At 41.9% G+C, this 16,753-nt stretch overlaps 1 protein-coding gene across 3 annotated transcripts in view; it reads right to left on the bottom strand.

Annotated features, from left to right (window-relative positions):
- RFTN1 (raftlin, lipid raft linker 1) overlaps window positions 1–16,753 on the bottom strand; it is a 110,521-nt gene that overhangs the window by 18,264 nt on the left and 75,504 nt on the right. For all 3 annotated transcript variants that reach the window (XM_035128881.2, XM_035128883.2, XM_060280688.1), the window contains exons 6-7: window positions 11,062–11,265; window positions 1,075–1,190 (exon numbers count right to left, since the gene is read on the bottom strand). In XM_035128881.2, the coding sequence (XP_034984772.1) occupies window positions 1,075–1,190; window positions 11,062–11,265 (320 nt within the window). The remainder of the gene's footprint in view (window positions 1–1,074; window positions 1,191–11,061; window positions 11,266–16,753) is intronic.

Here is a 16,753-nt window from a genome sequence, read left to right as displayed (position 1 = left end):
GCTTTGCAATAAACAAAGGAGACTTGACTGGCACCACAAAGACCCTCATAAAAAAATAAAGTATTCACATAAGAAGACAGAGATATACCTTTGCAGGGTGGAACCGGTGTTTTTTCTCTGCGTGTACTGATGGTAGGGGCATACCTGCCAAGTCCGGGACGTAAAGATCCGGGATCGGCAGCGCGCGCATGACCGGAAGTTGCGTGACGTGACTTCCGGTGGCGCTTTGCCCTTCTATGGGCACCAGAAAATGGCGGCGCCAGCGCCAGAAGTCGCTTCCGCGCATGACCGGAAACACGTAAAAGCGACTTCCGGCGCCGGCGCCGCCATTTTCTGATGCCCATAGAAGGGCAAAGCGCCACCGGAAGTCGCGTCACGCAACTTCCGGTCATGCGCGGAAGCGACTTCCGGCGGCGCCATTTTCTGGTGCCCATAGAAGGGCAAAGCGGCACCAGAAAAATGGCCGCCGGGCAGAAGCCGATTTAAGGGACAATACCGGGATTTTTCACTAAATGGGAGACCGCCGGGAAACGGTAAGAAAAAAGGGGTTTTCCCGGCGGAAACGGGATACTTGGCAGCTATGGGTAGGGGGGAAGGAAACAAAACAAAAAAACCTTTCCCTCTCTGATGCCCCTTCTTAGCTACTGTTTTGAAAAAGCTGCAGCAAGGGTGGGGACAGGATGAAAGCACCTTTCATACATTGTTCAGCATATATGTAGGAAAATGAAACGTTTGAAGCTGCTCAAATATCCCAACACTAGTTAGTTTTATCAGTGCAATGTGAAACCTCTTTTTAATAAGACATGAAAAAACTAACTGGGTAACAAATTAAGATAACAACTAGACCTTTCACTGTTTCCCCTAATGCTCCTTTGAATAGTCCACTGGGATTGCTGAGAGAATAAATTTTAAAAGATTGTAAGAAATCTTGGATACTGAAAATTGCTAAATAAATTATTGCTAATAGACGCAGCAAGCAAGATTTTTTTTTATTAAAAAAACCAACTATTACTTTCTCATTAGATTGTGATTCAAGATATTAGGAAACAAACAAAAGCAAAACAACACACTTACTTCCAGAACGGTCCATTGTTCTACAACAATAGCATCATAGCCTTGTATACTCTTGTTGTCTTCCACGGAAATATCTTCAAAGATGAACACACCATCTGTCATCCCCTGGAAGGAATCTGTGCAGAAACAAATCGTTTCTATAAGCTACACAGTTAGGATATCCTATGAACAATTTTAAAGTGTGTGTGTGTGTTCATTATCACAATCCTAATTTCTTCTCAGCATGTTATTTGCAAAACATAGGGAGAGAAAGACCCCCGCATGCTCCAACTATATTAAAATAAATGAGACTAATAGTAGGTGTACAAACGAATCCTTTGTATGCAGTGCTGCGCTGCTAGCAACCATTATAAAACAGAATTGCACTTATTTTTATTGGCTATTAACTCATAAAAAGTTACGTGCACATGCTAGCTTGGTGGTGGACACTTCTGGAGCTTGAGGCATTTCTTCCCTTCTCCTTGACTAGTATCTGAGGCACTGACCTAGCCAAGAGACATGGCCATGGCAAGAGATGGGATCGTAGGGATATCAAGCATGCCTTACAACTTCTCCGTCACTGGATTCTGTTCCTCTGCATATGAATTGTGCTTCCTCTTTTCCCTGGAAACTGCAAGTCTGCAGTAACATCTGCACTGGGCATTTTCTTTGGAAGCCAACCATCATAGATGCAACTGAGTTGTAGCTTTCAATGCAGCCTTTGTTTTAGGAATGGTCAGAATATTTAATGCATCCCTTTGCTGTTTAGGGAACAAAGTGTTGCGGTCAGAATTTCTCCACTATCCCGAATCATTTGTCAGGTGATTGGTGTATTGGGCATTGCTAGTTTGGATGAGGTTTTTAGGAGGACATCTCTGTAGCAAATAAGTGTTTTCTCATACAGTGAACCTTTCGAGTCAAGATTTTCCAATTACTCTTGCCTTCCTTGAACATTTTTGATGACCGCACAAACCCTCAGCATATTAAATGGTGGTGGTGACCCTGAATTTGGGGTGTTTTGCCCCCTCACTTAAAAAAATCTCAAGTGTGCCATAAATGGGCGGCACTGTGGTCTAAACGACTGAGCCTAGGGCTTGCTGATCAGAAGGTCAGTGGTTCGAATCCCCATGATGGGGTGAGCTCCTGTTGCTCGGTCCCAGCTCCTGCCAACCTAGCAATTTGAAAGCACATCAAAGTGCAAGTAGGTAAGTAGGTACCGCTCCGGCGGGAAGGTAAACGGCATTTCTGTGCGCTGCTCTGGTTCACCAGAAGCAGCTTAGTCATGCTGGCCACATGACCCGGAAGCTGTCTGCGGACAAACGCCAGCTCCCTTGGCCTATAGAGCGAGATGAGCACCGCAACCCCAGAGTCGTCCGCGACTGGACCTAACGGTCAGGGTTCCCTTTACCTTTACCTATGCTATACATATACAATGCCATATAAAGACACAAGAAAAAACTCCCCACATACTATTGCATGGATGGGGGGGGAGATGGCTTTCCAAATCACTGCAGAAGTGTTTGAAAAACTGCAAGTGTCCATAGTTAACCTGGCATTGATAAACAATTTAATGGATTTTACTGTCAAATACCTGCTCATGCACAAATCCTAGCATTCCCTTTTGGGAATACCAAAGCAGCTCAATTTATTATAGGAAACCCCATGCAATAGCCTGCTTTTGAGTAGAAGCATACCTGCTTTAGTAGCAGTCATCCAAAAAAATATTGAAGCTCTTATCAGGGCTATTTGCAGCATCAGTCTCACATTAACTATCACATCTATTTAACCCCTCTCCTCTCCAGAAAGCCCCCTTTTTTGAGCAGTTAACTTGTTTTCACTTAGCACATAATTAATCCAGTGGATTCCAGCACATTACATCAACACAATTAATTTCAAAAACTAAATGATAAAGTGATGGCTCATTTGTACTAATAACCAGCTCAGCATAGCCTTCCATTCCATTAAAGCTAAAAACTGCTTCTAATCTGCCCATGCTTTGGTATAATTTTTCACCTTTTACCTTCACTAAGCTCATGGAAAAGGTTAATCCACCCTCCTTCATGGGAAAAGGTTCCATTATCACTGCATTTTTTATTAAGGTAAGATGCTCTCCCACTGTGCTCAAAAGGCTATTTTCACTTGGGTATATAAATATTTGATGATGTTCTGCTGGGCAAAATGTCATTTTAATGTTCCTGCACATGATTTACAAGATGACTATGGGAAAGGATTTCTTATTCTATTATGACAGCTATACTAGTGGGAAGCAATGTCTCCCTGTGTTGTTTGTTGTCTTTGAACTATTAAACGTCATGCACAAAGCCTAACCTTTACATTATTGTTATTGCTGTGGAAAAAAAATCACTGCCACAGGTACAACAAGGAAATGTGCCCTCCACCTTTGCCTCTGGGCTGATGCTCACCAACATATATGGGCTGTTTCCCACTAACATTTCCCACTAACATGTGACAAAATAGGTGCATGGCTGTTTTCATGCACAAGAGTTTATATATATGGGACACACATTTCTTAAATGAAAGATATAGAAACTTCACCCCGTGCAAAGTTCCTCCTTATCTTAATTCCCCCCCCCCCAAGTTACTTGCTCAGTTTCTATACTTAATACTAGTCATTTCACTTCATGATGGCATTACTTAACATTAAAGGTTACAAGAAAGTGGCAAAATGTCCAGTAGGATTCAGCTAATAATTAATTTGTGATTTTTATATTTATTTAAAATCACATTGTTAAGTCACGGTGTCATAACTATACTATCCCACCCCATTCCCTTCCTCCCCAGAAAGAAAAAAATTAAACAGAAAGGAGAAAGCATAAACACACATTTGAGGAACAATTTGGTAAAAGGTTGAAGGTGTTGTTATTCTGTGATAATGTAATTCTGTCTAGGTTGCAAAACCAATACTGTATATTCCTGCATATAAGACTACTTTTTTAACTCAGGAAAATCTTCTCAAAAGTCGGGGGTCGTCTTATACTCCGGGTCGTATTTCTTATACAGTGAGTATATCCCAAACTCTATATTTTAGCTGGGAAAGTTGGGGGTCGTCTTATACGCTCAGTCGTCTTATACTCCGGAATATACGGTACTTAACTTTCTTCTATGGGGTGCAGACTCTTACACTGTCTTGCAATGCTTACAGTTCTATATTAGGTGCAACTACATTAACTTCAGTTTTCACAACCACAGGTAGAAAGGCACCTTTAGGAAACAGCATGTTCCCTAAGAATGTATTCTACACATTAGCAGCACATCTCCCAAGTTCTAAGTGTAAACTGATCGCCCTATTCTGGTTGTTCACAAAGTAAACTCTTTGTGCTCATCTTGCAACCCCACTATTGAAGGCATTTTAACTGCAGAATCTGACATTAGGAAACTCCCCCAGAGCACTGTTGTTATGTAAATTCACTTTTTAATGTGTAAACAACAGAATAATACTTCTCCTATGTTGCATTTGGGATATTAAGCAATACGCTGATAAGGAGCCAGAAATAAAATGTTTGCCCTTAAGAAAAACAGGCCTAATTGGTCTGTATCAGGCCAAGTGACTCATAGTTTCAGAACTGCAGTTTATACATATAAAATAAATGGTCATTTGTTTCTGAGAATGTTCAGTCACAACTTACATGGGTTGTCAACAAGCTAAAAGAAAGCATTCCATCATGTGCCCTTTGCTGTGGGATGAAAAAATTAAGCCTGGCTGTTAATTTCCCCATTTAATTTTAACAAGGATAACTAATTTCATTGACTACTCCACAGGCAGCAGCATGAGATGGAGAAGAGCCTTCTAGAAGCTGCCTGTGGCTTGACTTTGGGCTGGACCTGAAGACCCGAGTTTGCAGGAGCGGAGAGTGAGGGTGTGTCACTGATCTCCTCACACTTAATTTCTTAAAATTCCAAGCAGCTGCTCTACAGCAGGCATAGGCAACCTTGGCTCTCCAGATGTTTTGGAACTACAACTCCCATGATCCCTTGCTAACAGGGCCAGTGGTCAGGGATCATGGGAGTTGTAGTTCCAAAACATCTGGAGAGCCAAGGTTGCCTATGCCTGCTCTACAGTATCCCCCCACCAATCCTCTGGAGCCAGATTTCATGCGGTGTAACACACTGTGGGTATAGGGAGGGGGGACTGCTGATCCCCATATATAAGCGCCTTGCACTCATGCGGTGGGATTTCTGGATCTAATTCCACATTTCATGACTCTCACGTAAAAATATGTGATACCGCAATTTGCTGAATACTTATCCAAACCTACCAAGAAACTTCCAAAAACACCCCCAGCCTAGTCTAATGAGAGTTAAATCTTTGTATGGTATGTATTTATAGACTTGTTTTCTGTGTTCTATGTTAGTTGCATTATCTTTTGTCTCAAAATATAATGGAATTAATATCCATGTTACTGCCACAACAACAACAAAACAACAACAACAACAACCCAGTACAGTGGTACCCCGGGTTACAAACTCTTCAGGTTACAAACTCCGCTAACCCAGAAATAGTACTTCAGGTTAAGAACTTTGCTTCAGGATTAGAACAGAAATGGTGCGGCGGCAGCAGGAGGCCCCATTATCTAAAGTGGTGCTTCAGGTTAAGAACAGTTTCAGGTTAAGAACGGACCTCCGGAACGAATTAAGTTCTTAACCAGAGGTACCACTGTAGTCCACACGGTGCTTCAGAGTGATAAGAGGCCCTGACCGGGAGATTGTAACGTGACACAGAAGAAACAACATTGGAAGGGGTGGGAAGTGGAGGCAGAGGTAAACAGGAAGGAATAGGGTGGCAGTTATTTCGATTGCACATGCTTAATATTAGGTACAGGTTAAGCTACTAGAGGGCATGGGACAAAGGGGGTTGCTTCAAAGAGTTCATGGAAAAGGTGGGCTTTGAGAAGAGATTTGAAGGAAGTAGGAAAGGTAGCATTGCACAAGCATTCTAGAAGGCAGTTTCAACTATAGGGAACTGCAAGGGAAGAAGGGCTTTCACATGAATATCACACATGGCAGCAGAGGCTGCTCTATTAGGGTGTATGCCTAATTTCAACAAAAGCATGCTCCACCAATCTCAGTCTGGCCTCAGTCAGCCCCTACCTGCCTCTCTTCTTCCTTACAACCAGTCCAGGGTTACAGCAAAGGAGGAGGGTGGGGGAGGAAACTAAAATTATTTGGCTCTGTCTATTATTGGCTGTGGTTGCATCAGTCATTGGCTCTGTCTCTGTCTACAGTTGGCCTCCTGTCTTATGCCCCGCCAGTCTCAATGGACACCAGCCACCACTGCACACACACACCAACTGAGAAGTGGGCCCTAGTCCTTGGAAGCGTATGTCAAAATAAACTTGTCTAAGGCTACCTCACTGGAATGTGGCAACACTAGTTATATCTTCAACCAGACTGGTAGCAGAGACATTAAAATGAGCAATATGAACAATATTGGGTTCAGGGGTATGGCACATAATGCAGCAGCCCGACTGAAGCTAAGCAGGTCTGCATCTAATCAGTGCCTGGAGAGAAGACTGCCTAGGATCTTCATGAACATTGCCTTGAGTTCCCTAGAGGAAAGACAGGAAGACAAACAAAGCTTTGTGTTTAAAAACACACAGAGAGAGAAGCAAAAAAATGTTAAATATCCATGCTCAGAGCTTTAGCTCCCAAGCCAAATTCTAAAAATAACATTTTTGTTTCCTACAATAGCACCAACTAACATATGGCATCTAGCACAAATACATAGGCTTTGGCCTTTCATTTACACAAACTGCTGTTTGGAAATCTTAGAGATATATCAAGACTGTGTATATTACTATTTCTGAGTAGTCAAAAGAATAAGCAGAGTTGAGGTATGTAGCTCAGCTAAACAAAAACTGACAGATTTGATAGAGTCTCATCCTTATCACCATGAGTGTTACAAGTCAAGATTTCTGTGTTCAGATTGTAAAACATAACAGCTTCCTATTTCTCTGTTAGAGCACAACGGAATGGAGATAGCAGATGAGGAGAGCTAGCAACTGCAGAATTAGTTTGTGGTTGTGGTTTACAGTCACCACTCGTGATAGAAACATATTGTGGTGAAGAGGAGGAGGAGGAGGAGGAGGAGGAGGAGGAGTTTGGACTTGATATGCCGCCTTTCACTCCCCTTAAGGAGTCTCAAAGCGGCTAACATTCTCCTTTCCCTTCCTCCCCACACAACACTCTGTGAGGTGAGTGAGGCTGAGAGACTTCAGAGAAGTGTGACTTGCCCAAGGTCACCCAGCAGCTGTATGTGGAGGAGCGGGGGAGCGAACCCAGTTCACCAGATTATGAGTCCACTGCTCTTAACCACTACACCAGACTGGAGGAGGAGCTGGAGGAGGAGAGGGCAGAATGACATTTGAATGTGCTGCATCAAAAAAACTATGTGTGTGTTTGATGTTTAGTTATTAAACATCAGTATAACCTGTATAACCCCAGGTAGTGTGGTTGCTGACCTTGAGCCAGACATCCTGGAGAGTAAAGTCAAATGGGCCTTAGAAAGCACTGCAAAAAACAAGGCCAGTGGAAGTGATGATATTCCACCTGAGCTATTGGAAATTTTAAAAGATGATGCTGTTAAGGTGCTACACTCAATATGCCAGCAAGTTTGGAAAACTCAGCAGTGGCCAGAGGATTGGAGAAGCTCTGTCTACATCCCAATCCCAAAGAAGGGCAGTGCCAAAGAATGTTCCAACTACCGCACAATTGCACTAATTTCACACGCTAGCAAGGTTATGCTTAAAATTCTACAAGGCAGGCTTAAGCAGTATGTGGACCGAGAACTCCCAGAAGTGCAAGCTGGATTTCGAACAGGTAGAGGAACCAGAGACCAAATTGCAAACATGTGCTGGATTATGGAGAAAGCTAGAGTTCCAGAAAAACATCTACCTTCTGCTTCATTGACTATGCAAAAGCATTTGACCGTGTCGACCACAGCAAACTATGGCAAGCTCTTAAAGAAATGGGAGTGCCTGATCACCTCATCTGTCTCCTGAGAAATCTCTATGTGGGACAAGAAGCTACAGTTAGAACTGGATATGGAATAACTGATTGGTTGAAAATTGGGAAAGGAATACGACAAGACTGTATATTGTTTATATGCATTGTTTATATGCAGAATTCATCATGCGAAAGGCTGGACTGGATGAATCCCAAGCCGGAATTAAGATTGCCGGAAGAAATATCAACAACCTCAGATATGCTGATGACACAACCTTGATGGCAGAAAGTGAGGAGGAATTAAAGAACCTTTTAATGAGGGTGAAAGAGGACAGCGCAAAATATGAAAGAGGAGAGCACAAAATATGGTCTGAAGCTCAACATCAAAAAAACTAAGATCATGGCCACTGGCCCCATCACCTCCTGGCAAATAGAAGGGGAAGAAATAGAGGCAGTGAGAGATTTTCCTTTCTTGGGCTCCATGATCACTACAGATGGTGACAGCAGTCAAAAAATTAAAAGATGCCTGCTTCTTGGCAAAAAGCAATGACAAACCTAGACAGCATCTTAAAAAGCAGAGACATCACCTTGCCGACAAAGGTCCGAATACGAAACAAAAAATAAAAAAAATCCTTCCAGTAGCACCTTAGGGACCAACTAAGTTTGTCATAGGTATGAGCTTTCATGTGCATGCACACTTCTTCAGATACCCTCATTTGTCTCCTGATAATTCTCAGGTCCGTATAGTTAAAGCTATAGTTTTCCCAGTAGTGATGTATGGAAGTGAGAGCTGGACCATAAAGAAGGCTGGTCGCCGAAGAATTGATGCTTTTCAATTATGGTGCTGGAGGAGACTCTTGAGAGTCCCATGGACTTCAAGAAGAACCTATCCATTCTGAAGGAAATCAGCGCTGAGTGCTCACTGGAAGGACAGATCCTGAAGCTGAAGCTCCAATACTTTGGCCACCTCATGAGAAGAGAAGACTCCCTGGAAAAGACCCTGATGTTGGGAAAGATGGAGGGCACAAGGAGAAGGGGACGATAGAGGATGAGATGGTTGGACAGTGTTCTCGAAGCTACGAACATGAGTTTGACCAAACTGCGGGAGGCAGTGGAAGACAGGAGTGCCTGGCGTTCTCTGGTCCATGGGGTCACGAAGAGTCGGACACGAATAAACGACTAAACAACAACAACAATAACATGTACTTATGGTAGTGCGTTGTTACTCACTCAGAAATAACATGCATACTTCATGTGGTTCTTTCAGATATTGGTATGCACAACAAAGCCAAAGGGGAATAAAAAGCTGAATTTTTATTTTATTTTATTTGCATACACATTGGTGTTTATGAGTTCTTTAGGCAAGTGACGACTGCAGAACGAATGCTATCACGCAGCAAGTGCTTGAAAATGTTGGTGTTCCCAAACTATCACTAATTGTATATAGGCCAGGAGGATTGGCACAGGTGGCACATTCCAAGACAACACCTGCAGCATTAAACAGCCTCTTCCTAAGAGGGACCTTTTGCCACCACTTCCTACTGCAGTCACTGGGGGAAGCAACAGCCTGGACATAACAAAGAACCTCTGCTCTAAATTTCACCAGCCTCCACAGCAGTACTTTGAACTACTCGCTGCAAAAGTTCATCTCAGTCCAATGATTTCTTGCAGCTGCCATATCTTCAGCAGTTCTACCAAGCTCCATGGCTCCTAATGACTTTTCCATTCATTTCTGTCAGAGCTCAGCCCTGACCAGGACCACAGAGGAGCCTCAACTGAAGATGAGACGCACACCAAGTTCAGCCACACCAAGGAGCCCAATGTCATAGTTGAGCAGCCCAACTTACTCAGCCCCCAAGAAACCTCTGCTGCCCCCTGCCAAACCGTAATTGCTTCAGCCACAGACCATCCCTCTCCACACCCAATTCCCTGGTAGCAGAGGTGGAGTCAGGCCCAGCAATAAGCCCAGAATTGATGGAGGAGTGCTTGCCTGGCAGTTAGACCTTCATTATTTGGGGGGGAGTATTCGGGAGGAGGGAGAAGACAGAGAAGGATCAGGTATGTATTGGAACCCAACAGATGAGCAGGAAGGGAAAGCAGCTTCCTCAGAAACTGTAAACATCCCTGGGTTACTGGGGAAACAGTTCCCTACTAGGCTTCCATAGGCAACTCTAGCTCATCGTTGCTTCTGAACCAAGGCCAAGCCAAGAGTGCAGGGGAGACCAATGTGGTACACTATCCTCCCCCCCAAAAGGGAAAACCCATGATAAATTGGGAGGAACAGCTGGGAAAGCTGCTGCCACGGTCCCTCTTCCCAAGAATGTTCCACTTGAGGCAGCCACTTCACTCTTCCTAATGGTTTAGAAGCCTCTCGACACTGAGCCAGTGCATGTATATAGTTTACACCAGGCATAGGCAAACTCAGTCCTCCAGATGTTTTGGGACTACAACTCCCATGATCCCTAGCTAACAGGACCAGTGGTCAGGGATGATGGGAATTGTAGTCTCAAAACATCTGGAGGGCCAAGTTTGCCTATGCTTGGTTTACACACATACTCAATGGGCTCTGGTTTGAGGCTTTTATGCAGCCTACCTTTAATTTTAAAAGATCCATTGTCACAAAACAGCAAAGAAGTTTTGCAGGAATTAAAACTCAGCAGCTTGAAAATTTGCAAAGGTGCTGCTGCTTCAAAGACTGTTCCTGATTGACACCAACAAATAATTCGCACTCAGTATGGCATGTAATTTCAAGGTGTAATTAGCAGAAAGAGGGAATGTTCCTTTTTGCTAAGAACCTATTTGAAAGAGTGGAAATTGAAGCAAGAGAATGAGGTGCTACGTAGGCACATCTGCCTCATTTCTTTGATTTCATACTAAAAAAAGTGTTCCTACCACTTATATATAATGAATATTCTCACGTTTTCATGTTCAGGTTCTGAGCAATTTTTGTGCATTCTAATAGTCACAAACAAAGAGAAAATAGCTGATCTTTTAAACGAATGAAGTATATAAACAGAGTAATAATCTTGCAGGGAAATTCCATACCATTTATCATTCCAAGACTGAAGATGGCATTCACCAACGTGCTCCCTTTCCGAAAGTGATCTGTCATATGCTCCAGCCAATTGGCTTCTAAGCTGCAAATGCTCTGCCCATCGCTGGTGATTCTCACAGGGATTGTTAAACTGTAGTACTGGCTGGATCTCTGCAAAGCCTTTGGCTTGTTGTAGACAGCAAAGATTTCCGTTTCTAAAAAAAAACCACAACCATACAAAGTGCTGAAATAGCAATAACGATAAAAGCAATGAAAATAGTGCACCCTCTCTCTAGGGTACAGTCTGCCAGCATAAAGAAGTAACACATTAATAAGCACTATTAACTGAGCTTTTCCCATGTATAATTAAAACATTACTGGGTCATTAACAAAAACTGTTTTTCCACCGTGCTACAAAATGACCTGTATTATTAAGCAACAAACTAATAATTTTAACCATAACGCATTCTTGCCAACTGAATTTGTATGACCAAATAAAGCAGGAAACAGATTTGGAAGGCATTAGCAGGTCATAGGGCTGACAAAATCAGGGAAATACAGTTGAAGATGAAAACCATGACTGTGTACTTATACAAAATATATGCATCACATGTAGCACTTTGTGGTGTATCACCTTGATACACCTTAAGTCCATCCTGCTGCTCCAGGCTAATGTAGCCATTGTTCTGGAAGAACAAGTGAAGTTCCACATGGCACACCTTTCACATTAATTCCCACAGAGGTTTCTTGCAGTTAAGGGCCACTTTGTTGTGAGAATACTAAAGCACTTTTCCTATTCTGTGATTACTTCATGACGTCTGGCACAGGCACGCACACAGATGCACACACACAGAGTTAATGAGATTTTGGGCGGCACCAACAGAACCATAGTTTTGAAGTAACAGTTCTGCATTATTCTCACTACTCATACTACATCTGGAGTACTGTGTGCAGCTCTGGATACCACACTTTAAGAAGCATATAGACAAATTGCAACAAGTTCAGAGGCCAGCAAATGAAGGTGGTCAGCACTAACCAAAACAAGTCCTATAAGGATAGGTTGAAAGAAATGGGAATGTTAAGCCATAAGACGAGAAGCCTGAATGGGGACCATAGCTGCCAAGTCTCCCGTATTCCCTGGGAAACCCCCGTTTTTCCAGCCGTTTCCGGCTGGCAGCCCGGATTTTTTTAAAAAAACCGTAAATCCCCCGGATTCTTACTGGCCCGGGGAGGCTCCTGCACATTTCTGGAGTCTCTGGACATGTGCAGAAGCGATTTTTGGCACTGCAGCCATTTTGGAAATGGGCAGAGCATGCGTGGAAGCGACTTCCAGTGCTGCTCTGCCCAGTTCAAAAATGGCCGCAGTGCGACTTCCGGTGCCAATCCCGGATTTTTCAATCTGGGAGTTGGCACCTATGATGGGGACATGATGAAATTTACAAGTCTTTGCACCTTAGAAAGTTAAGCTTTCCCCCCAGATATCCATGAACTTGAGTTTGATGAACCTTCCCCATGGCTGCAATTTACTTAACAATAACTCTGGTAATTAATTTCAAATCTTGTTGGGTTCCGATTGTAGGCACTGTTCACACTTAATTTGGGCTTCGCTCTTTCCAGGCAAAGATTGTCCCCATTAACACTCAGTGTCCAAGCAGGTTGTATGTGTTTTTTGCCCCAAGCTGTCCCCATGAAAATCCACTATTTAAAGCAGAATCAGGGTAGACGGATATTTGTTCCGATTGAGCTTTTAAAGAGCAGGTTTTCACAGGGAAAGCTCTGGAGGGAAAAAAGGGGTGCTCAGACACGTAGCTTTAAATTAGAGACCGTGTCTGGAAAGAGTGGAGTTAAGCTGATTGTGGATAAACAGACGTTTCCCCATCACAGTAGACTTTACAATTCTAGAATGTTCACTGTGAGCAAAATACAGCATTGTTCAGTGTTTCCTAGTAAGACTAGTAGGGTAAGACTACCGTGTTTCTCCTAAAAATAAGCAATACCCCGAAAATAAGCCATACCCCGAAAATAAGCCATAGTGATAGGCAGTTTAACCTTGTAGGTTAAACTGTACCATACTTAATTAAAAAAAATAAGACATCCCCTGAAAATAAGCCACCGTGGTTTTTTTGAGGAAAAATAAATATAAGACGGTGTCTTATTTTTGGAGAAACACGGTAAATAGCAGAGTGATTTGCTACAATACTGAGTTCCTCTTCCCCTCAGCACAATTCTTTTAACTGTCCTTATACTGTTAAAGTTCATTATCAGTTGCCCAAAATCCATACTGCTGCAGTGATTATACTCTTGGGCACTCTTGCAAGCCTCCACTGGTTGCTTCTTTTAGACTGTTGATAGCTGTGTTCCTTTATCTACAAGCAATTGTATTTCAGTGCTTCTTGTGTAAGAGGCTATTACAGGCTGCTGTCCTCACATTTTTAAGTACTGTATTCCAGTTTTTGTATTTATTCCCCAAACAACATTGCCCCTTTCACTGGCCTTGGCCTATTTGGTTAATCTGGGGGCTTTGGTCTGTTTGCTGGTTATAGGAGCATGTGACTCCCTTGTTGCAACAGGCTACTGGTCTGTTTCCAGGCATAATTCAAAGTGTTTTTATAAAGCCCTATATGGCTTAAGGTAAAGGTAAAGGGACCCCTGACCGTTATGTCCAGTCGTGGACGACTCTGAGGTTGTGGCGCTCATCTCCCATTTACTTCAGGCTGCATACTTTAGTAAAGTGATCCTTTTCCTCAAAAATTGATGAGTCCTATTGAGGGCTGCATTTGCCCACCCAGGGGATAAGCTTCCCCATCCCTATTCTTCTATACTTTTGCTACATAAAGTGAAACCAGCTCTTTTCTTCAGAGGTTTTTGTTTGCTTTTCTTCCCTGTTTCTGAGTCTCTCTTTCTTTCACCTTGTCACCAAGGTGTTCCTGAACAGCGAGCTTAGATTTCTTTTGTTAACTTCAAATGCTAACCTTATTTTACTGAACAAAGTGAAACTATCTATTCCAGCTTGTAGCTGCCCCTTCCTTTCCCCCCAGTTCTCACTTCCTGTGAGAGAAAGCGCCGACTCCTCTTAAAAGAGACATACACTTTGCAAACATCTCTTTTTATAGGGCACTATAAGATCAATAAACTGTTCAAGGAGGGAAAAGTACTTCCCACAGGAGGCAGATAATGATTTTTTTTCCCCAAATAGAAAAATATATGCTTTAATTAAGGCAGAAACAAAGTATTACGAATACTAACAAGCTTTCCAGACAAGCTGTTCTTAGGCATTGAAATAAACACATTCACATTTAATATACAAGAAAGGTTATTCTATTAAAAATCTCTTGTTTTTAATAACTATTGTACAAAATTTTTCTGCAGGAAAAAGACAGCACATGTATATTCCAATTGGCCTTGTAGTAACAGTAGTTATTTAGTCATGCCACATAACCCATGTTAACAGCATTTTTTCTCAATTTCCAAATAAAAAGCTTGTTTTATATAACCTTTGATTTAAAAAATATTTCCCACTTACCCCTCCCTCCTTCCCACAAACAGGTTTCAGCATGGATCATAAAACTTTGTTTAATGGCACACTTATTAATTCATCATCACAGCTTCTGGTAATGATATTGTGTCATGTAAAAACAAGTACAGCAGACCTGCAGGGTCAAGCAGGATCTATTTAACCAAGCATCCTGTTTCCCATGATGGCCAACTAGAAGCCTATGGAAATACCACAAGTAGGATATGAGGGCAATCTAATGCTCCCACTTGTGTTCTCCAACATTGTGCCTCTGATCCTGGAGGCGGTATACAGCCATGATGAATAGTAACCATTAATAGCCTTGCCTTCCATGAATTTGGCCACCCCTCACCCTTTTAAATTCATCTACCGTACCAGTGTTTCTCATATTATAAGACACGTCTTATATTTATTTTTTCCTCAAAAAAACACACTATGGCTTATTTTCAAGGGATGTCTTATTTTTTTCCTCCTCCTCCTCCTGCCGCGGCCGGCATTGCTGCTGTGGCTATCACTATGTCTTATTTTCGGGGTATGGCTTATATTCCTTGAATGCTTAAAAATCCTGCTATGGCTTATTTTATGGGTATGTCTTAAAATATGAGAAACAGGGTAAGTAGGTGGCCATGACCACAGCTTGTGGTAGAAAATGACATAATGGGCAGATGGTTGCGTTTGTTTCTCCAAAGGAGACATACACACACGTACAATTCAGGGGCCAATAAATGAACCAGTAAGTGGGCCTAATAAAGGAATGAAAACTTGCATTTTAATTTGTCGCCTTAAACACTAAACTGTGAAGTTTGATATTCGAACGGAACAGTGAATAAAGGATTAGAAAAACAGAAAGATGTTCAGTCAGGAATTAGCAGAATCAACAAAATGTGAATGTTAATCTGAGCCTAGAAGCATTGAGATGTGCAACAAGACTTGATCCATTATTGTCATCGTTATTGTAGCCCTTTAAATGTGCTCAGTACATTGCAGTTCTTAGCTTGTTACAACAAACCTATGAAATGGACTATATATGATGAGGTTCTGGTATCGGTGCTGATATTGCTTAAGCTGTTTATTTATCTGCTCCTGTTGATGTTTTTTTGTTTTATTCCTATTTTACTGCACCTTGACCAGGGATCTCTTTAACAATGAAGCATGGATTAATTTTTAAAAAAATAATAAAAAGAAAGAACATAAGAGGTCAACGGCCAATCTAATCCAGCATCCTATTCTCACAAAGGCCAACTAAAGGTTCATAGGAAGCTTGCAAGCACTCTGTCAGTGGAATTTGTCTAACCCTCTTAGAAAGCCATCAAAGTTGGTGAAAATCACTACCTCTTGGGGAAGTGAATTCCATAGTTTTAAGTATGTGCTGTGTGAAAAGGTATTTTCAGACAAACATACGAAGCAGTATGATACAGAACCAGACTGTTGGTTTCTCTAAACTTAAGGCTGACTGCTCTGTTAGGAAGTCTCTTATTGTTTAGAGTACAGGACTTGCTATCTGGGTTCTCTTTAAATGGATATTCCAGGGCCTGAATCTCATGCCTTCTGTGTGCAAAGGACATGGCTCTGCCAATAAGACACAGGCATCTCCCTCCTATGTTTAAATTTATTTAAGAAGCAGGACAGAAGGATAATGGCTAGGACACTTCCTATAACTAAGAAAAGATTGATCTCCAGCTCACTAGTTCACAAATCTATAACCTACAACAATTAAAATAAATTGCATAGCATAATCTGGGGTGTGTGCATTGCCATCTGTTCAAAAAACAACAACCCAAAACATCTTTAAAATGCCTCTATTTTGTTTTACAAAAATCAAACAATCACTTTATAAGGGAATTTGGCACAAAATTTTGTAATGATGGAAATTTAGGTTAAAAATCACATTCAAAAGGGTAAAACAAGAATAAAGCACTTCCTTGCCAGATTCCGAAACTGCTTTTTGGGTTCAGGTGCATTTTAAGAATTTGGATCAGACAGTTTAAAGAAAATTCTGAAGAAAAATGCAGGGTCGCATACATGTAGTTTGATCCTGTAGCAGTGTAGCTGAAAAAAAACCAGTGTTAGAAATCTTCAAATTCATGGTATTTCTCACTTTAAAATGTGTGAATGCAAATTAGTAATAGTGGAATATGATTCTTTTACACGAATAAAAGATGGATGTAGAGATGCTGATTAGGGAAAAC

Source organism: Zootoca vivipara, chromosome 12 (genome assembly GCF_963506605.1).
Source record: "Zootoca vivipara chromosome 12, rZooViv1.1, whole genome shotgun sequence".
NCBI lineage: Eukaryota > Metazoa > Chordata > Lepidosauria > Squamata > Lacertidae > Zootoca > Zootoca vivipara.
The sequence above is the reverse complement of the archived record's forward strand: the minus strand, read 5'-3'. Positions and strand labels throughout refer to the sequence as shown.